At 40.2% G+C, this 22,004-nt stretch overlaps 2 protein-coding genes across 4 annotated transcripts; one reads left to right on the top strand and one right to left on the bottom strand.

Annotated features, from left to right (window-relative positions):
- The first annotated feature begins 416 nt into the window (after positions 1-416).
- On the top strand, positions 417-5,273 carry lrit2 (leucine-rich repeat, immunoglobulin-like and transmembrane domains 2). 2 transcript variants are annotated; one of them, XM_071480532.1, is made up of 4 exons: positions 417-635; positions 934-1,724; positions 3,380-4,125; positions 4,410-5,273. In XM_071480532.1, the coding sequence occupies exons 1-4, from the start codon at positions 526-528 to the stop codon at positions 4,434-4,436; spliced, it is 1,674 nt and encodes a 557-aa protein (XP_071336633.1). In that variant the 5' UTR covers positions 417-525; the 3' UTR covers positions 4,437-5,273. The 2 variants fall into 2 exon arrangements, with proteins under 2 accessions (XP_071336633.1, XP_071336632.1); XM_071480531.1 differs by having other exon boundaries at positions 3,380-5,273.
- Positions 5,274-8,402: 3,129 nt separating this feature from the next.
- On the bottom strand, positions 8,403-21,709 carry cdhr1a (cadherin-related family member 1a). Of its 2 annotated transcripts, none has more exons than XM_071480522.1 (17): positions 21,506-21,709; positions 20,603-20,698; positions 20,053-20,198; positions 19,881-19,931; positions 19,676-19,765; positions 19,482-19,568; positions 18,739-18,855; positions 17,940-18,083; positions 17,227-17,305; positions 17,040-17,140; positions 16,541-16,744; positions 15,635-15,787; positions 15,295-15,459; positions 14,247-14,314; positions 11,552-11,780; positions 11,195-11,452; positions 8,403-9,857 (listed from the first exon to the last, which is right to left on the bottom strand). In XM_071480522.1, the coding sequence occupies exons 1-17, from the start codon at positions 21,582-21,584 to the stop codon at positions 9,297-9,299; spliced, it is 2,628 nt and encodes an 875-aa protein (XP_071336623.1). In that variant the 5' UTR covers positions 21,585-21,709; the 3' UTR covers positions 8,403-9,296. The 2 variants fall into 2 exon arrangements, with proteins under 2 accessions (XP_071336623.1, XP_071336625.1); XM_071480524.1 differs by lacking the exon at positions 8,403-9,857 and adding an exon at positions 10,306-10,647 and having other exon boundaries at positions 21,506-21,609.
- Positions 21,710-22,004: the final 295 nt, after the last annotated feature.

The following is a 22,004-nucleotide window of genomic DNA, read 5'->3' as shown; positions in this document are numbered from 1 at the left end:
TGTTTTTATATCTCTATTTTTGCCACATCATGTTTGCCATTTTCCAACCTGGGTCTCCTTTCAGAAGATTTTTATACCTTTGATATGTATTCAAAAGTATGTGGGTGGTTTGCTTATAGCTGATCAAGCTGGTTTTGAAGAATCATCTGCCAACTCTTGGCTATTAGTGTCAGTCTCAGGTGGTCTGAGACTTAAAGGTGATGGGTCAGTCTTTAGAAAGGGTTTGTAATATTTGTATTTATAAGTGAACTACAAAGCATTGGTCATTTAATATCATTTACATTAGTCACAAATGAGAAAAAACGGACGACTTAATCAGCAAGTCCCACCGACTTAAACATATAGCGGGTCAGCCCTGCTGGCACTTTCAAGCGTTAATCGTGCGCGTCTTTCCCAAGAATTAGATGCCACTTGTTCAGGACGAGGTACGTCAGGGATTAAGCTTAATAGGCTTCTCTGGTCTGCCGCACTCGACATGTCTTGAGCACGAATGTAGCCATCAACTTTAAAGTATTTTCGCGGACTATGGACATAATTTGTTACCTGCTAGTTATAGCTGTGTTTAACATTGAAGCGTATGGAACTTATTCTCAATGTTTACGCGGGTGCAGCTGTGTAGAAGACCGTCATGGAAGGTAAGACCTGGTCTCCTGTACTCCGATCTTCACAGAGGCAGAGGTATTTTTAACCAGTCTTAACTGTGTCAGTGGGTGATGGTGGATACACCAGTGACTGAGTAAATGCTTATTTGAAAATAGCAGAGTTTATATTTTCTCAATAAGGTCGAGGAAGTGAACACTGGGGGCTAGATTTAGGTGTATAAGGGTGTAATCTGTGATCCTAACCAGCGACTACAGGTGATAAAGTGTGTTCATGAGGCAGTAGGCTGCACAGAAAGCAAATGCTCATTTATGCTCTTCCCTCTAACCATAGGTCGCTCATATGTATGGAGGAGAGCGCGTTTGGGGCCATACCAGAGAACCTCCCAGATGATATGACCAAAATCCGAATAGAAAAATCTCACTTTACCGAAATACCCAGAGGGGCATTCTCAAATACCCCCGCCTTGGAGAATTTGTGGTTGAATTTCAATGATATCACAGTGATAAACTCAAAAGGTCTGGAGGGTCTGGGGAACTTAACCGAGCTCCGTCTGCAAGGGAACAAGCTGCGATCAGTACCATGGACAGCGTTCGAGGACACGCCGGCCCTCAAGATCCTGGACCTGAAGCACAACCAGCTGGACGTCCTGCCGGAGCATGCGTTAAAATTTTTGCCAGGTCTGACTTACTTAGACTTATCCTTCAATCGGCTTACGGTCATATCGAAGGAAGTCTTCCAAAACTGGCCTCTTTACCAAAAGCTACAGAGCACGGACGAGCGGGAGGCGACCGCTTCCGGGCCGAATGTCGTCCTGGCGCTGCACGACAACGCCTGGCTCTGCGACTGCCGCCTGAAGGGCTTCGTGGAGTTCATCAGGTCCCTGAGCCCCCCGATTATACTGATGAACTCCTACTTGACCTGCTCAGGGCCGGACTTTAGGGCGGGCAGGTTCTTCCATGAGGTAGAGCTGCAGGCGTGCATGAAGCCCGTGGTCAGCAGCCCGTCCTCCAACATCAGCCTGCCCCTGGGCGCGAACCTCACGCTGCGCTGCCTCGCCAAGGCCCGGCCAGACCCAGCGGTGTGGTGGACATATGGTCTGAAGATAATCAGAGGATTTCACGGTGAGAGTGTGACATCCATCCACGCGTTGGCTCGAGTGATATCTTGTGGTAAATTAGATACTTAAGCGCACATTTTAATCGCAGACCCCCTCTAACCTCTCCTTGAGATGATGGATGTTGGCCCATCACTAATCACTACTGATTCTATCAAGCTGCACAACACCATCAGTGTTGATTAAGAGTGTTGGAGATTATAGTGTGCCATAGCCTAGCTAATGTCAACCGTGTTGGGATATTGTGTAATTAATTAAACCTCTGCGTCATTAGACTTAACCTTAGTGGGTCGACTACTTATAGTAGATCATGATTCCAAGAAACTAGCCCATCATAAACTAATGATAATACCAGGCTGCTGCTCCCTACTAGTAGGCCTATCGCTGTCATTACTGTTGCTACTGATCACAGTCATCTATCTCATTAGCTTGTTCACTTGTAATTATACATTTTAGTAAGTTCTTAAAAAAAGATTTCTATAATATACCACTAAGTCTGCACTTTGAAATGTTAATAAGTTATTAATGGGTGTGGATACTCTACAGTTTTTTTCTAAAAGGTCAGAGGTCAAATAGTCCATTCCAGTGATCTTCTTGATGAATTCAAGGATGCTGCTAATGGAGGATGAACGCCAGTTTGGCAACCCAAATTTATCATATCAATGGCTTATAATTGACCTCTACACACTCAAAGAGTAACAAAGATTGCCTCATTGGAAAGAGGTAGAAAGTCTCACTTGGTAATATGAAGCACACTCCTGCCTTCTTTATGCTTTTTAATCCATGTGGACATTAATCCATGTGGATTGACCCATAATCTTCTCATTAGTTTAACATATATGAGGACAACTCCCCCAGTTACCATATCTTAAGTGTGATCTCTAATCTTCCATGTAAATATCATTTTAATGTTAAGTACGTCAGTAAGTAAACATATTTTTAAGCCACAGTTTGCTTGTTAAATACATATTACTACATGGACCCTGTAACCATTACACCAACATCTTACAGTGTCCTTATACTTTGGGATTATCCCCCAAACGAATTGTGCCTAAACATTTGCTGATTAGTTGATTAGTTTATCCACAGAAAAATAAGTGGCCATTATCTTTATTATCAATTAGTTCTTTAAGTGACTGTCAGACAAAAACAACAAATATTCTCTGATTCCGACTTCTTGATGAACATTTCATTCTTTTATTTGACTTATGTTATCGTGACTTTAATATCTGCAGGCTTTAGACTGTTGGTCGAACAAAACAAGCAATCTGATGATGTCACACTAAACTTTACCAAAATTGATTGGACCAAACGATAAATGGAGGTAATAACTGCAGATTAACTGATGCTGAAAATAATTGTTCATTGCAGTTCTACAATTTATATCCATCTTAAAGCTGATAGCGTATGCCCGTACCACTGTGTTTCGTGTGTCTGTGTGATGGGGTTCATATTATTGTTCACCCTTTCACTTTAATGGGGACAAGTAGCTTAATTGTTTGGCTGATTCTTCTTCTGAGGTGGGAAAAACATACTTGAATTTGGTGAACCAAGTTGTGCCTCAGCATAACAACCAGAATTAGTTTTTGCAAATGGAGTTGTGTTGTTTAAGTTTGCATGCCTTTTTAAAATAACTCTGTATAACTATTGTTGTCCTCCCAGAGTCTCAGGAGAGAGTGGATGAAGACACCATTAGATCCCTCCTGGTCATCCCCTCCCTCCATGCAGCTGACCGTGGTGTCTACACCTGCACTGCTGTCAACTTCATTGGGAACTCATCTGTCAGCATCCTCCTAGATGTTCACACTCCTGATGGCTCCCACTCATCAAGCCTCCCTGGTAACCCGTCTGCACCTGGTGCTGGTGATGAAAACGTCTACATCGACATCCGCATTGCCAAACAGACAGTTCGTGGCATCTCCATCGAGTGGTACGCTGCCTTGGAGCGCCCCACTGAGACCTGGTTCACCATCCACTTTGGCCGCGCAGATGCTGATAAAAAAGAAATGATTTACGTCGGCCCTGGGATACACTCTTACTCCGTCTCTGACCTGATGCCTGCTACCAAATATGAAATCTGTGTAACCCTTAAAAATCAGGCACCACGTCCAGGCCAGTGCATCGTGTTTGTAACAGGAAGTGACATTACTGAGATGGAGCAGAGGGAGAAACTGATTCATATAGTGGTGATAGTTTTAGCCATGGTGCTGGCGGTGCCTATAGGTATGTATGCCTGCACCACTGACACTAAGTTTGCCTGTCTGGAGGGTATCATGGAGTCCTGGAAGAATCGGCGGAGAGAAAGCAGCTCTTCAGGGGCGGAGCGGGACAGGCAGGGCACCTTCGACAGCCTGCAGGCCGCCAGCGACGAGGGCCTGGTTAATAAAGATTCCAGTGAAGACAGGAAGGTGAGGAGGAGGTCAGATGACAGACTGCATAAGAGCAAAGCTGACCACAGCAGACTCACAGCTGAACTATACTAAATTACTGTTCTGTTAAATCAACAAGGAAAAACATGAAAGTGAGCTTGTAATAGACTGATGACTAAACTCCATACCAACTCTTTTTGTAAAATAGATCAGAAAAAAAAACCTGCTGCATGACGCTGACTTTGATACTGATAACTACATTATTCAACAGAGTGACAATATTATTTGCCTTGGTTTTAATCTTATCTCTTCCTCTGTTCTAGGCCGAGGAGTGTGTTGCAAAGATGTGAATGATGACCATTAAGTCAAGAGTGTAATTCAAGGATTTGCACCAGTGTAGAGAATGTGCTGCAGTTTGTTCCTGTCTGAAATAGGACATGTTTGTCTTGTTATCGTTATATTTTCACATGTAAATTATCAAACATCTTAAATCGCTGCTTTATACGAAGCCTTTGTGATTGATGTAAATGAAACTAAGATTTGCTGACAAGGACTTTTTTATAGGTTTGTTGGTGGTAGGCGTGTACTTTTCTTCTTGATCTTAGTCTGTGTTAGCACTTTAATATTGTTTTATGTATTTATACATATATATATATATTGATCTATTAATCCATTGATCGGATTGGTTTTGATTTTGACTCACCTTCACCTCAACTTAGTTGTAATATTTTTACTGTAACATAATGGTGGATCTGGAATAAGAAATTATCTTCAACCAGATGTGAGCATTTTTGTCAGAAGAAAATATTTTCATTCAATTTTCTACACATCATAATAACTCACAGTTTGTACATTCAGTGTATGAGTATGTTGTATGAGTATCAGTTACTAGTATATGTTTTGAAGTTTTTTCTACTTTTTAAAAGAGCAGCAGGACACTTCATGTATTAGTGGACTCTGGAAAATCTTTTATATCAAATTTTGCTTTCTTTTGTGTATACATGTGTTTGTGTGTTTGTGTATGGGGACATACCATGTGTTTGGTGACATAGTACGTTGGCGTAGTTCTTTGAAAGCAGCATTATGGTGACAAAACAAAGTGACAGAACCTTAATTCTTTGTCCCTTTTATAATATTTAAGGCAACACACACAGCCACCAAATTTGAATTAAATTGATTTACTTGTGTATGTGTGTTTTTGTTTTACCATTTATTTTACCGACACTTGATGTTGGAAAAAAAAGCCTGATAGAGGCAGTCAGTTGATATTACACATAAAGTTCAGTTTACTTGTCGTGATGAGAACTACCCATCCCAGCAAACAGTTGTGTAATGTCCTCTGTGGCTCTAGAGGAATCTTTCCAAAGTCAAATATCATCAGGGTTATTGCAGCTTGAGCTTGAAACTTGAAGTTTTTAACAGAAAGCCAGTGTGGAGGTCTGGGGTCTGAAAGAAGTGAGGATGCATGAGCTACTGAGCTGGATTACAGAAATTGAAGGTCCCTGCATTTCTGAGGCTCAATACATACAAGGAACTAAAGGTCAGGGTATTCTGGCCTTTGCCGCATCCATTTGGACCACTCTTTTTAAAAATATATCTCTTGTGAGCCCCCCAACTTAATGCAAATGCAACCTAAATCTCTGGAGTTTAAAAGCATTTTGCTGTACGATTATTTGATCAGGCACAAGGTTATGGCCGAAACCTATTCACCTTGTATCTGCATTAAATTAAGCAGCGATAGAAGCTGACGAAACAAAATTGTGAGGACTGAAACTGATTAACACTTTAAAGCTTACGGTAGACATGAAGGCTGAATTTCAAGACCACAGTTACATATACCAATGAGGTGGCTGAAGCCACTTGATGAAGTTCTGTATGTGAACTGTAAAGTTTGACTGACATATATTTAATCCTCTCTGCGTCACTGGACATGTACGTCACAGTTCTTCTCTTTCCCACTTCTGCGAATGCAGCACACGGCAGCCATGTGTCACACATGAGCTGCACCAACCAACCCAGACAGATGGCACGACGGATATGCCTCGGCCAATGGCATTGTTCATCTGACATAATACCCAAACACTGGTATCCTCTCCCATATTCCCCTCTTGCCGTCACTTTATGATCAGAACACACGAGCCCCCTCCTCCATCTCCATGTGTTGCTGTCTCTTGTGACGCAAGGAGATCAGTTCGTCTCTGCTGGGGCCCACTCTTGTTGACCTATGATGAGGGTTTTAAAGGACTGGCTGAGATTGGCAGCTCTCATTTTCCAGAGCACAGGCACATCTGCTTTCTTGCTTGTTCAGATGTGTTTATATGATTTGCGGGTGGGGGATTGATGTTGCTTTTTGTTGTAATCCTCACCCACTGTGTTATGACACAAGACAATGTGAATTCTGTAAACACTCAATTTCAGAACACATGAATTACATGCTTGTTTGGGCTTATCTTATTTTTCTCCTTACATACTCTGTGTATCATTTAAACACTGCCCTATGACAGCTGCTGATCTCATGGGCAGCAGTGTTCAAAGATGAGAAGTTAACACTGTGCTCATTATGTTTATATCTTGGTTCTTCCTTGTTCAGAAAAGCAGATGTTTCTTTTACCTTTTAGAAGCTCCATTGCTTCAAACACATACCAGGATTTTTGAACCCTGTGCGTAGCTTTCTTATATTCTAAAGCATCAATGCTCTTTGCAACTTTCAACTCTGTAATCCTCTATCAAATAGCCCAGTAATCCTGGCTGCCTCTTACACGGCATAATGCATGATCATTTGGGCTGCTCCTCATATTCCCTCATTTCACTTCAGAGCATTAACAGCTTGCAACATTGAAAAGTGTTTGTGTGTGTATGTGTGTGTGACAGTTTTGACCTTAAATTTGGGTCTTTCTCAGGAATCTTTGGACTGTAGTTGCATGAGAAAGCAACACATCTCACATTGGTGGAAAAGCATTTGCACATATAATCTCTCAGTTTAGGAGGCAGTTTTTAATTTGTCAAATAAAAAAAAAAAAAAAAAAAAAAAAAAGTTCCATTCTGAATCATCATAACCATATGAAACGTGCCAGCCGAGGCTGCAGAAAGTTTAATGCCAGTCACACATATCTTGTCAGTCCAAACTAGATCAGGGCAGATGGACTTTTGGTTTTTCGCCAACGATGCAATATTGTACAAAGATGAACAAGTTGGTCCTTGGATTAGAGGGGGTAATCTGAAAATTTAATGTTTTATGTAACTTCGAAATCGTGTGCATGTTTGGCTGATGTCTACACAAATACCCAGTGAGAGGTTCAGTGTAACTTCATAATTGGTAGTGCTCACATTGACACTGGAGCTAAGGAGAGCAAAAGGGCTTCTATGAGGATAATATATTTGCAGAACATCTGCTCAGGTCCGACCAAAAACAACAGCAAATGCAATGTAGCGCGTAAAGCCTCCTTCCTACATCTCAAACCAAGCTCCTGTTGTTCTATATGACTCTTACTCAGTGTTTGGATATAATGCTCTGTTCATATTGTTCTAATTTTTTACAATCTCTTAATATACAATATGCTATAGACCCCGAGACAAATGACACTAAGTTTTTACTGAAGGCCACAGAAGCCTCAGTTTCAGTCATTATAAGTGTGAGGCTCCTTTGTGTGAAGATTTGAGAATCTTTCACACACCTTATTTGTCTTTCACTTGAGTGCTGTGGTCCAAGCAGCTTCTCCTTTGTCTCCAGAAGGGGGCAGTACAGTACATTTGCAGGCTCATTAAGGAGGCGTTGGTCTTAAGACCATGGCAACAAAGCCATCTCTTGCTGTGTGTTTCACGGTGCCTTCGAGGCTACAGTCCACTCATCTGTTTGTCCTGGACACAGTATGGTCTAATCCTGGACAGCTGTAGCTGGTGTTGACCAGATATGCCATATTGTCCCACCAGCAATCTCAATATCTAAATTCAGTGGTGGAAGGAATATTTACTCACACAGCTACTACACTATTACATCTGTAGTTATTTTTCAGATTAAGATTTAACCTTCAAAGTATGTGATCAGTTTATAAAAGCTGGTGCACTGTTATAGATTAAAGTAACTCAAAAGACCAACTACAATATTAAGGCTTATATGTTGATGCATCAGTATTCATATGATGAAATGATGTATCAGGTGCCACTCTACATACACTACTGAATACTTCTACTTTTAGTACTTTGTTTTCCTCATACTTCTGTATTTTTTACCTGTGTAAAATCTTCTTTCTTCTTCTTTCTTTCATGGTGTGTCTCATTGCTACTTGAGTAAAATGATCAAAAAACTTCCTCCACTGTTGAAATTACAAATGATGTTCTTTTATTGGTATTAAAATCAATACCGGTCTTTTCACAGCAACTGTATTTTTGAGGAAAAAAAGACACCAATTGAAACAGATATACCACCACACATAGAGCAGTAAACAAATGAAACAAGGTTCTTTAAACCAGAGAGTGGACATATCGTGACTGCTGCGAATCAGGGCTCTAAGCTGTGCCTTTACACCTGCGCAGTAGGATTAAAAGTCTTCCTAATGTGATCAGTTTGGTTCCCTTCTCTTGGGCTGATCTCTTTAGTCAGTTCAAGTGTCATGAAATCTCTTGTAAGGAGCTTGGTTGGATCCCAAATAAACAGTCTCGCTTGTTGAAATCTGAATGACTTCATTCCCAACAAGGGATCTGGGTTGAGGAACTTTAAGCCACTAGTGTGTCAACAAACGGTTCACAAGGTGGAGTTAGGGTTATCTTTTATAAAATCTCACTGGAACCAGACACTAACAATGAATGGAAAACATGAACACAGGATTCTTCTTTTATCATATGAAAATGACATTATTAATATACAAGGAATGAAGCTGTTAGCTGGTTTTAGTGTGTTTAAAGTTTTTGAAAACACACACACACACACACACACACACACACACACACGCGCGCGCGCACACACACACACACACACACACACAAAGCACTATTAATGATTGAGTTCATTCTTGACTTTGGAAACGGTGGACAAAACAATTTCATCTCAAGGATCATTTAGTGGCTGTTCTGATCATCAACGTACATTAATATTCATAATCCTCAACTGGAGTCTGCTCAGCAGCTGTCAGAAATGAGGATGTTCCCAATTTCCATTTTAAAGTTTCCATTTGTCTATACGTCAACAGGGATCAGAAGTTCACTATTGAGCACTATTGATGTGTCAGCATCCTCTTCTGCTCCAGCCTCAACTTGAGCTCTGAAACCAGTGCTTTGTTCACAGTGTCCTGTTTGGTGATCACTGGCTTCTTTTTAGATTTGGCCGCCACTGTTGCTGAGATGGTGGGTACGGCCCTCTGCGTCTCCCTCGGGATGTAGGGTGGTGGTGGTGGGGGCAGTGATGGGGCGTTGGGTGGCGGAGGTGGGGGCCAGTGTCTAACAACATTGGTGACATTGTTGTTGTAGTTGACATTCTCCACGTTGACCTCGGGCTCCCGCTCTTCCTCTTCAACTTTGAATTTCTCTCCGGGAACTTCCGGCGTCTTGAAGGGGTTCTTGAAGTTCCAGGTGTGCTGTTTCCGTGGTCTCCTCCTTACACGGCGGTTAGGCAGGATCCGGTTGGACTTTTTGTTGCGCATGAATGTTGCAGTGGAGATGATGACTGTGACTATGACCATGAGACTAATGACACCAGCAAGCATGCCTAGGATTTGCAAAGGCTTGTTTCTACTCTGCATTAAAAATGATCCCAAAGGCCCCCCATTGAGTTGGGTCTGTAAAAGAGCACAGGGAGAATTCACATCCATGGGACTGAAGTCATAGTCTGTCACACAAAGATTAACTTTTAATACTGTCCCGTGCATGTACTGTAATACTGCATGTATTCATCATTTGGCCAGAAATATCATGTGAGGTGCAAAATAAAAAAATATGTAAAATCAAGAAATAAATTACTGCAAAAATACTGCCATAACCCTGTCTGTATAAAAACAAAATATTTCATGGAACATGTTTTGCAAATTAAACTTTAATTTACTTTACTGTGTTTTTATGTTCTGTCAAGACAAGATCAGAGAGGTTGACTGGGAAACCCATAGCTGAGACCATCTGATAATTCATATATGAAATAATGAGAAAAGGAAACACTCAAACAAATTTGTTTTGGGTGTTGTTGTGGTGTCATATGTGAGTACTAAATCAAAACATAGACAGAACAAAGCATGGGAAAGTGCTGAGAGGGTCGTTTATGTTGTGCTCCTGTACTCTTTTACAGACACAGCCTTGTTCTACTATGAAATCCTTTGATAAAAGAATTGCTACAAATTCTTGGTACCACAGAGTAAAAACAACAAACAGCTTCATTTATGGCACAGGCCTCTTTATAATCTTTCTGATCTTGCCCTGAGATTGTACACGGGATTTTTTCACAGAGTTCCAGTATATAAGAGTCGAAATGAAGATTGTCAGTGAAATGGCGAAGGTGACAATGGTCAAACAAATCCCAAACACAGCCCCTGGACGTTTCCTTAGGCCCAAGAAGTATGAGAAAAATCTGGATTTGATCTGAAAACATGACAATTGCATTTGTGTGAGACTCTTTTTTTTATGACTACAATATTTTAACTGCTATGAAAGCAAACACCTGGTGAAACTAGGCTGTGATGAAATGGGTTATTCTTGCAGAAAATCTGCACCATCATATATAAACTGATGAGATATAAACTTATAGTAGGGAATGATAAAAACAGATAAGCAGAACATTTGCTATTTATATTCTCATTAAAAAAACTCAGCCCTGCTCCTAATCTAACATCAGAGGTGACATCACAAATCACTGATAGAAAATGATCTATATTTTAAGTACAAACTATGAAATTTCCATGTATTAATTTTCAAAATGCCAAAAAATAAAAATTAGGTGGTGCAAGAATTAAAAATGTAGAATTGCTCAGTTATTTTTATATAATACCTATAACCTACAGCCGAGCAAAAGCTATGAAATGATGCTGATGATCTAAGTGTAAAACTTTGGAATAATCTTTATAATTCATCAAATCTTATTGGGTTTAACTGACATATTGTTAATCATCTATTCTTTGTTGTAACTTACAGCTTCAGTGATGTCGATCTTGACGACGGCGGTGGTGCTGAAGGACGGCTGGCCTCGATCTCTGGCCTGCACCACCAGGGACCAGGTGAAGTCTGTCTGCTTGGTGATGTTCTGGATGATGGCCATGGACTTGATGTAGGACTTGAGCACAATCTCTCCAGTGTCAGCGTTAATGTCAAAGATGTTGTTGTCTGGCTCAGCTTTCATGATGGCATACTCGATAACATTGTTGGGTACCTCTGCGTCATCATCTACAGCCTGTGTACATGCAGATGCTTTTAATCGCAAACATAATAACAGTGAGACTATTTTGAGTTTGACTTTATCTGACATAGTGATTCACAAGGGAGCGCACACCTCTATTTTCACTGGTGCTCCGATCACCATGGTCTTCTCGAGGAAGTTGTCGTTGAAAGCAGGTGGGTGGTCATTCAGGTCCAGCACCGTCACAAAGACCTCAGCCAGGCTGTACTTCCCCTCTGCGTCCTCCGCCTTCACATAGAAGTTATACTTGGATCTCACTTCTGCATCCAGGCTCGCCCATGGCTGGGTGTAGATGATCCCAGATTCAGGCTGGATCAGGAACCTTTAAACGGTGGGGGAAATTTAATTCAGATTTATCATATGTGTTCAACACAGAGCCACGATATTTTACATATTTTACACTGATTAAGATTATTGTGTGTAACTTATTTTCTTCTTAAGTTAACTTGAGAGGATGTATACTCTCTATGCCTCCACTATAGTGGAGGACTGGGGGGCATTGTATATTCTCATTAACTGCAGGAGTTCGAGGCTTAAGAGTCACTATTATTTATTCTACTGATATCCCCAAACTAAATCTGATGGGTCATGTGTTTTTCAAGTGGAGCTTAAGGAGAATATATTACTTCTGGAAGAGATATTTTCTTGAAAGTTCATGTTTTTATTGTTTAAAATGTTTACAAAGAGTTGCAATAACTTTTTTAAAACCAAGTATATGTGCTGTAGTTGCAAACTTTAAAGCAATAATTTCCAGTTTGAGAAATATTCTTGTGTGTGTGTTTTTTTTCTTTTCTCAGAGTCAGATGACACCACTCTTGTGTTTGTGTGTAAAGTATGAAGCTACACCCAGAAACGCCTCTAGAATTTACTGACTAAAATGTATCTTGTTTGTTTAACCTGTATGTTAAAAAAAAAAAAAAGTTTGTGGCTTTACAGGGAGTTATGTTATGGTAAACAGCAGCCAACACAGTGACTTCCACCGGTCTAGTCTTTGAACAGAGGCTGCTAGAGACTCCTCCTAAAACCACAAATTGTTGTAGTTAGATTACTGCGAACAGGCTAAAACATGTCAAACAGTGAGCTTTAGCATTGTAAGTGGATTGTTGAGCTTTGGAGACAGCCAGATTAGCTGTTCCCCCTGACTTGGTGCATAGACCCAAGAGTGTTGCTCTTCTCACCGAAACCTTCTTAAAATGTCAAACTATTCCTTTAACTTACCATTTTACTGTTCCATACCAAACTTAGGTCATGAAAGATTGAACTGAACAGAGTAAGTGTGGAATTAGACTGTTTCACTGACTGACATGCTTAGTTGCCCTGCAGTGACGCTGTCACAGTGCAAAGGTACAGCAGCAAAGACCAGTCTATTTTCTCCACCAATCCCATTACAGGATTAACAAAGACACAGGATGAGCAGGCAAAGATCAGGACTTCACGGTCCTGTGTATGCTGAAGTATTGTACAAGATATCGTAAAAAAAACAAAACAAAACAAAAACAATAAAACAATAAAACAAACAAACAAGCAAACAAACAAACAAACAAACAAAAAAAAACAGCGCAAAGTCAGAAATATGAAATGCTATTTTTCATAGATGCAGAGCAGAGAAATGCTGCTATGTATTCCTTCATTTTGCAGAGTAATCTGAGGTGACACAGTTTGAAAATGGTGCAGACCAAACAAGTATCCACTAAGCTAAAAGTGCTCCAAATCTCTCTCCTCTGCTTATTTTGGAAATCCTTCTCCTGGAGACCATGTGACATCACATATCTCCACTAATTCATTTCTACAGAGCTCAAAATCTGCATTGAAGGGTCCAAAAATACTCCACCTACGTTTCATCATGCAAAGAAAGTGATTCATTGGGAACATTCCTTTGCTTTACCGTTCTAAATTTTCCATAATACAGGTATTTGCCCCTCTTAGACGTCCATGTAGAAACATGATTAAGAAGCAAATAATTTTCCAAACAGTTACAGTGTTGATTGTTACAGTGTTGGGACGTGTTCGGTACTAACTTTGTGCAAAATGCAGGTGATCTTTTGGACTCTCTGTAATGATATGAAAGGCAAGCTGGAGGTATATTGTGTGTTATTACTGAGAGAGAACAGTGACCACTGAGCTTGTTTTCAACTTCCACTAGAAATCTAATAAAAGTCGAGCTAAGAGAAAATGCCAGCAAATCCTCTGAGGGAATACAGCGCTTAGGTGCAATAAACAGAAGCAAGCTCTCATATGAAAAACAAGTCTGCTGTTGTATTTCTGCACAGCTTTCAGGCAGATGTGTTTTCACTGTAGATGGTCTTCATGTACAGCTGCACTGTGGCTGTGCACAGCGTTTACAGTTAAAATGCCACATTAAAACTCAGATCCTATTTTCTTTTTTTTTTTTTGTCATTTAATTCAACTATTTTTGTGAGATCAGTGTGCCTTAGATGTGTTTTTATGAAGAGTGTAGTCTGTTTTTTCCACTGTTGACAAAGGGTATCAACTCCTAATAATGTTGTATAGAGTTCATGAGTTCATCCTGACATGATCCCAGAGGAGGCAACAAAAAAAAAAAAAGCAGACTGACACTTTGAAAGTGTGGTTTGGTTGGAATATATAATAGTGTTTTCTTATTCTTGTGCAGATTTAGATTTGAAACATCAAGATAATGTTGTTCAAACACATATCATGAGGATGTGAGGAATTTGAAGGAGGTGCTGAGGGTCACATGGGAAAGGAGCCCAGTTCCTTCAAACAAAACCCTGACACAACTCAGCTGTAGTTACATTCTCATACTCACAAGTCAGCCCCTGATCCGTAGATGGAATACTTCACATCACCCCAAGGTCCCGAGTCTGGGTCTGTTGCCTGTAGACAAACAGAAAACACAGATTATAGGGGAAAAAATGCTTTGAGTTTGGTTTGTAGCACTTTCATAAATTAGGTCAGTTCGACATCACTTAAGTCCGGTAATCTGAAATTTCACTTTAAGGATTTTAGTGCAATATGTGGCTCAGTAAGATAAGGAATATGTACTGTCCATGTACTGGCATTATTTTGGGTTCAAGTTGGGCCAGTGACCAATATTGTGTGCTTCTTTTTCTTTTTTCTTTACAAACCTCACCATGTTGAGGTTATATTTGTTCATATCCCCTCCTTAACCTGTATGAACTGTCTGCCACCGCGGACTCAGTAAACTGAATGAATCTATGCTGGACTGGAACATGATGTTACAGAGGTCAGCTATAAAAAGACTGATTTTTGATGTCATAGGAACATCATCATGGGCATCAGCTAATCTGTCTGTCTGTCGCTGCAGGGATGCCTATTTGCTGTCTCCATGTGTCCAAGGTCACTTGTTGGCTGTTCTTTTATCTGATTGAAATTGCCTGGGATCAAGGCAACGAGCCTCTGTGGTGTTCACGCAAGGGCAGGATTTATTAGTGAGCCTCCATGTTGCTTTGAGCCTCTGCAGGGCTGATATGCGCTGACAAGGGCGAATCCTTTTTAAACTAAATGGCCCTAAAAAACCCAACATGCCCTTAGTGTTCATGTTATTTCTGTGATGCAGCTGCATGTGCTACGAGGCATTAGAAAAAAAAAAAAAAATCTGGGAATTTGGTGTTACACAACGAAATGAAAGTGATAGCCATCTGGCAGCTTACCTCGCCTAGCTTTTATCTACATGTTTTCACATATTATCCCAACCCCCAGTGCCCAAAAACATCTACATTTAGGGAATTAATGGCCCTCTTGGGCATTTTGTTAAAATCAGCATTCCTCTTTAGCTCAGAGTGACGTACGTTGGTGATGGCATGTGTTTTTAGATGGGATGAAGACTCACTCACCGTGACTGACACCACATTGGAGCCACCGGGTGAGTTTTCTGGGATTCTGGCGATGTAGTAATCTGAGGAGAATTTTGGAGCGTTGTCATTGGTGTCCAGGAGATGAATGACGATGTCTGCTGTAGCGCTGAATCTCTCTGGAGTATCAATCTCAACTGCAAGTAGCTAAAGAGGAGAAAGATTGGAAATAAATAAATGAAACAGTACATTATACAATGCAACAGATGCATGTGATACAGTTACAGATACATCACTGCCATTTGTTGAGAAAATGTGTGTGTTTGTGATTTTGAATCCCTTTTCTTTTTGATGAGTTGAACAGTTCATGTAATGGCCTAACCTTGTATGTGAGAAAATGATGTTTCTCATAGTCCATGGCAGCAGAGTCTTCTACTAAGATTGTGACCTGAGCCTCATTCAGTACAGTCTGAGGGACGACTCGCAGCATCCTTCCTGGTCCAATCAGTCTCAGATTGAATTTAGCATTTGCCCCCTGCAAGAGCACAACACACATCGTCATACTGCTCAAAACGTCTCATTAGTGAAAATGACAGTTACGTTATACATGAACCTATTTATAGTAATCTGCATTTGTTACAAAGCCATGGCAAACAAGTGGACATTGAGTATAATCCATGCAATATATAGTGCATTTAATCAATATAAAAGCTTAATGTCTTTGCTGTAATGTAAGAGCAATCAATAGGATATCAGTAGCAGCAATATAAGTCTTTGTGAAACAAAATATCAGTGGACAGACAGAACTCGCCCTGATGTTGTAACAGTATTATCAGAGAAAACATTTGGTGAACAACAGCCATTTGGATGAGCCATGTACAAGGAGTTGTATACACAAAAAGACTTGCATAAGCTGACAAATGGCATACTTAGGGAGCACCTTTTAATTTGTGTTGGCTTACTTTCAAGTTTGAGTAATTTTAAAAGGATTGTCTGTGATAATGGCTTAAAGCCATTTCATAGACAGAAAAAGCAGACACCAGCCTCCACACAATGTTGCAGTACTATACATGTTGATTAAATCAGTTTCTTATTAGGTAACAATGTCATTTGTTGTTACATAATAACTCTAACTCTGTAGTGGCTGACTGAGGCAGCTTAGAGCAATAACATTATGTCAGTGCTAAAAGATGATACCTGCTCAGTAAAACATCACTGAAAACAGTATTATCAAACAAATCAGTGTCAGTGCAGAAGAAAATATGACAGACAGTAATGATCTCCCCACCTGATCAGAGTCATTGACAGTGATTTTCAGGCCCCGGAGTATCTCCCCCTCCGGTGGGTGCTCGTACATGCTCAACTGAAACATGTTCTGTGGGCCGTTCTCCCCGTAGAAAGTAGGTGGGTTATTGTTCAGGTCCACCACACGGATCACCAACGTGGTCACCGCGTAGTCCATCAGTCTGCCCTCAGGACTTACTTCTGAAGCCTGGACAGACGTAGTAAAGATGATGCCCATATGTATCACTTATGCAGATGATAGACATGAGCCCGTGTGACATTTTATCCACCAGTTTCACCAGAATACCTCGACCTTGTGAATCCTATTTCAAGTCAAAGGTTTCTGAAGTGTTTTCTCTTTAATTTCAGGTAATTTGAAAGATAATTCAAAGATTTTAAAGCAACAGTAGTAGTAGATTTTTTTTTGTGGAAAAGTACTTTGACTTGACTGATACTTATGAGAATGCAGGTCCTGTCTTAGGGCTGAATGAAGTACAACTTACCCTGACTTTAATGTTAAAGATCTCTCTCTTCAGATACATGGGGAGAGTCAGTAGGGTGATAGAACCGCTTGTTTTATTGATGCTAAAAACACCATCATCCCCTGCAGAGACATGCGACAGACAGAGGAACACTCATATTAAATTTTCCTTTTCCTTCATTTTAGTCTTCTTTGCATTAAATACTCACCCTCATCAAAGGAATAACAAATTGGATTTGGATTTCCCACATCACCGTCTTTGGCGACAACAGTGAAGATTTCAGATCCCTGGGGAAAAAAATCAGAGAGGTTTTGCTGTTAAATAAAGACAACCAGGATACAGAAATGACCTGTTGGACAGCTGGCCATTAAGTTGTGTAAGATTCATGTAATATTCTTCTGTAAAATCATTTTTCAAACACCTTCAACAAAAACAAAGCATGCATTTTAACTAGGTGTTGAGTCCTCTCGTGGCTGGCGCTCGGCTGGTCACAGCACACCACAAAAATCTGTTCTGCACCTGGCCTTCACTGAGTCTTCAAAGGCACATTAAAATGTCATGGCCCTAATTATTTCCTTTTGGATGAATGTCAGAAGGTGTCTTTCTTCTGTGATGCACTACTGCAGTGACATTTTGAAACTGAGGAGATAACATGGCTTTCAAAAGCTGTGAGGAAGAAAGAAAGAAAGAAGAAAGCACCGCTGGTATTACTGTGAAATGCCAGCAGTTACAGCTGTGTCATATGATACATGTGATATGATCGGTCTTATTTATACTGTACAGAAATGAGTTGCATTCACCATGTCAGGTTACCGTGTTCTCGCTATGCTGTGATACTTCAATCTGATGTTCATTTAGGAAAGATAATACAACTTTACAAAATGTTCAAAGACTTGTGTGGTAAACCGTTGTCTTACTCACTTGCACTGAGACTTCATAAACGTAGCCAAAATAGGGCGTCCCAATAAAAGATGGCGGAGTGTCTTGAGCATCGATCACATTGATGGTCAGGGTAGAAGAGGATGACAGAAACTGCTCCTTGCCATTAAAATTACCACCACCATCCTGGAACAACAGTTATGTTAATTTAACTCTTCAGCTTATAAAAGACAGAATCTCTGAACAGGAGAACTATGATTTTTATTTGTTATATTTATGTTTATAAACCTTTATTAATACAAATTAAAGATAAAATATCATTTTAGATATTTTTTGGTAGAATTTCGCTCCTTTTGCAGGCGACAAAAAACATCTGTTTCTCACCATGTGATCCACTGTGGCTCAGCCTTTAAAACCGGGAATTCTTTTAGGGTTGTTTGAATGTTTTTAAATGAAGGCACTGTAACAATCATATACAACCATTCTTTTGTTTTGATAAAGTATTTAAAGATGCCACATGAAGTTTTATCTTTCTCATAAAATGTATTTTGTTATTCTCAAGAGTTAATGAATATGTTGAATATATTTCCTTCCGCAAAAACATTTGCAAAACATTTGTTGGCACATTGCTATTTGAGCAATACCACCACCAACTATTTGTTAGAGGCTGAAATAGGCAGCAGGAATGTATCTTGTGTCACTCTAAAGTTGTGGGCCAAGTTATTTACAACTAAACTAACAAAACAGCAAAAACAGCAAAAACTTTAAAGGGTACCTTTTAACTGAAAATGAAAGTACACTGTTGAAGGACAGAAATGCTGAGCTTTGATATATTCATTACCTTTGCAATGACAGTGACAAAGTGTGTCTTTGTTTTCTCGTAGTCCAACGTTTCCCCAGATTTGATACGAAGGACTCCACTATGTCTGTCAATGGCAAACAGAGTGGACTGACCATTCTGTAACAGAGAACAGTACAAACAGAGGATTTTAAAAGCACACACAGAGAGTAAGGTCACATGAATGAAATCCTGTTGCTGAAACCCCATAAACCCCATTTACAACCACTCTCGTGAGATATCATGAAAAGTGGTTGCATAAAAAACACTCAGTAGCCTCTTGCATTAGGCCACATCCAGTTTAAAGTCTATCTCTTTGTCCATCTGGATGTAAAGAACCCATATGCTCAAGGACAGGGCAGGCAGGTGCCGTGTCCAGATGTACACTGCCTCCCTTGTCACTGTCACTCCAGGCCAGCTGTCCTTTGGTCCTAATAGTCCAAAGTGCAAACTAACATTCGCTGCCACCTGCTGCCAAAGCAGCCCTCTAAGCCGCCAGTACCTGACACAAATGTAATTGTGATTTAATCCCCATCATCATAACTACACCACCATATTCAGTCACATGCACAAAAACACACACACTAGAGACTCAAATTGATGTTAACCTCATTATCAGTACATCTATACATTACATCACATGCACATTAACGTTATAAGCCCCCAGTTAGCTAGCAGGTAGTGCTTCATATTTAAAAATGTCTTGGGATATGAGTGGGCAGCATTTTCCTACTGTCAAGGGATACCTGAAGGTAGTAGGTGACTGAGCCCCCTGAGCCTGTGTCTCTGTCCACTGCCTCGACGTTGTAGATGCTGCTGCCAGACTTGGTTGTCTGAAAAATGTGCAACACAGAAAATAATGTTGATATTTTTTACAGTAATATAATGTCTTTTTACATTTTGTGTGGAGAGACTGACACTTGATCGTGGCTTAACTTACCTCCAGTACATCAATGATTGCAGGCATGTTTTGGAATTCAGGTTTTTCATCGTTGGCATCCATTACGAATATTGTTACTCTTTCCACAACCTGAAAAGAAGAAGATGACAGAGCACATAAAGCATGTTCCAGTTTATATCACTTTGAGTCAATATAAAGGATGGCATTAAATAGCATTGTCACATATTGAACTAGATGTTGATACCTTGCTTTGCCCATCTGTGATGCTGACAAGAACGTCAATAGAATCTTGTTTCTGAGCAAATTTCAAAATAAAACAAGTTCATATTGAGACATGCATGATCTTATCATCTTAGTTTTTCCTTAAGGATTAAGTTCCAATTTAGATAAATAGTCAAATTTATCACTAAGTGTACCTCTCTGTCCAACTTTTCCACCAATGTGATGTTTCCAGATTTAGGGTCGACACTGAAGTACTCTTTGGACCCCGGGTCAAAGGAGAGGCCATACCTCACCTCCTGGCCTTCAGGGTCTGTGCCATTGAGACAGTAGATCTGTGTACCTAAAGGAAGACATGATAATTTAGTCAATTTTGCCTCAGCTCTCAACTGGATAAAGATGTTTTTTAGAAACAAAATCTAAATGGACCAGATTCTGTCCAACTAGTGTAGGTCAACAGAACCAGGCTGTGACACAGAAGGCAGCAGTATAAGTACCCTGAACCAATGCAAGGTGTATGGGACAGCTGCACCACATTCACAGCCAGCAAACTGTCCCTCACATCAACCAGGTGGCACCAGCAGATGAGCACGTATGTACATGCCACACAACATCTGTTCATCTATCAAAGACTATTTAACATCCCGGACTCTCAGATATTGGCAGCTCTAACACACCATTTTGTTGATTGGTTGTTCCACTAGCCCATTAGCTGTAAATGTCCTCTAAGTCAGAGGTCAATCTCACCGACAGGCGTGTCCTCTGACAGGCTGAACAGTGCCAGGTTCCCATTGTGGCTGTAGGGTCCGTTGTCATAGAAGTGGGGGGCAAAGTCTGCTTGTGCTGAGGACCAAGGAAACCAAAATTTAAAGTTTTATGTAATTCACCTTAAAATGAGACTATGAACTGAAATAACACAGTCTTCTTCATTCAAATTGAAAGTTGAATTCATAAATTATAAAACACACCCTTAATCAGTTCAGAACACTCAAGGGTTTTGCTGCAATAGCCTCACTTGGTCTGGTATGACCAGCAGCCTTTGTTCTTGTTTGCTAATGTCAGCCAACTTATGCTGCTGTTTGTCGGTACTAAGTCACTTCTCTGACTTAATCCCTCTTTTCTACTTGTTCTTTACTTAATAAACTATGTTTTAGCAATCACCATTATTTTGTCATTGGTGGCGACAATGGTCACCATCACTAAAGTTACATAGTCTCTCCTTTAACACTCTACGCACTGAACTTACACCTCTGGATTTCTCTGTCACTTTGACTGGGATTACATGTGAGTTACGTCAACCTGCTAAGATACCGTTTCCATACATAGGCCTGAGGTCTCTGGAGGCAGAGACAGAGACAATGTTGTTTTTTAAAATTTTTTATCTATAGTTCATATTACCTTTGAAACCAACTTCATAAATCAAACAAGTGAAATGGTTTGACAGGCATGTAGTGTACAAACTCACATGCATTTCTAAGAGTAGCTAACCCAGTTACGCAAGAACATGAATGAACAGAAAACAGAATTGAAAGAATAGAAGATTTACAGTCATCAACCCGGAGGCCCTTGAATGTATCTAAACATAATTTGCAATCTGATCCTAGCAACACGAGCCTGCTATAAGCAAAGAATGAAAGATGTGAAACTTACCAAAGCAGGCGTGCACAAACACAAAAAGCTGTGGCAAATGTATTATCTTTACATTCTTCATCCTAAAGAATGAAGTCATGAAACCGCACCATGAAGACGGCTCCGTTGAGAGTCCTGTACATGAGATGCAGCTCTTAAGGTGCTTGCGGGCGACTGGAGAAGGCTAAGGGCATATGCTCATGTGCTAATCCAATGACACATCTTAAGAGTAACTCCTGGGCCCCCTCAGTCCTACTGGGCTTCTTCAATCACTGATACAAAAGAGATGGCTGCGTTCACAGGGCAGACAAAACATGGATATATCGCAACTTTGCAGATGACGGACAGGTATATTTTTCACAGATTCTGTTTTTGATGTAGATCGACTTTCATTTACTACCACTAATAAATAAAAAAAAAAAAAGCACTTTTCTGATCATTTAAAAAGATCATTCATGGAAGAGATGCTTGTGTCTGAAGGTAAGGCAGCTAAACTGTCAAAATATTACGACTTTACAAA

This window comes from Trachinotus anak, unplaced genomic scaffold (genome assembly GCF_046630095.1).
Source record: "Trachinotus anak isolate AG129_WGS33_773 ecotype Australia unplaced genomic scaffold, CSIRO_AGI_Tana_v1 ptg000007l, whole genome shotgun sequence".
NCBI lineage: Eukaryota > Metazoa > Chordata > Actinopteri > Carangiformes > Carangidae > Trachinotus > Trachinotus anak.
The sequence above is the reverse complement of the archived record's forward strand: the minus strand, read 5'-3'. Positions and strand labels throughout refer to the sequence as shown.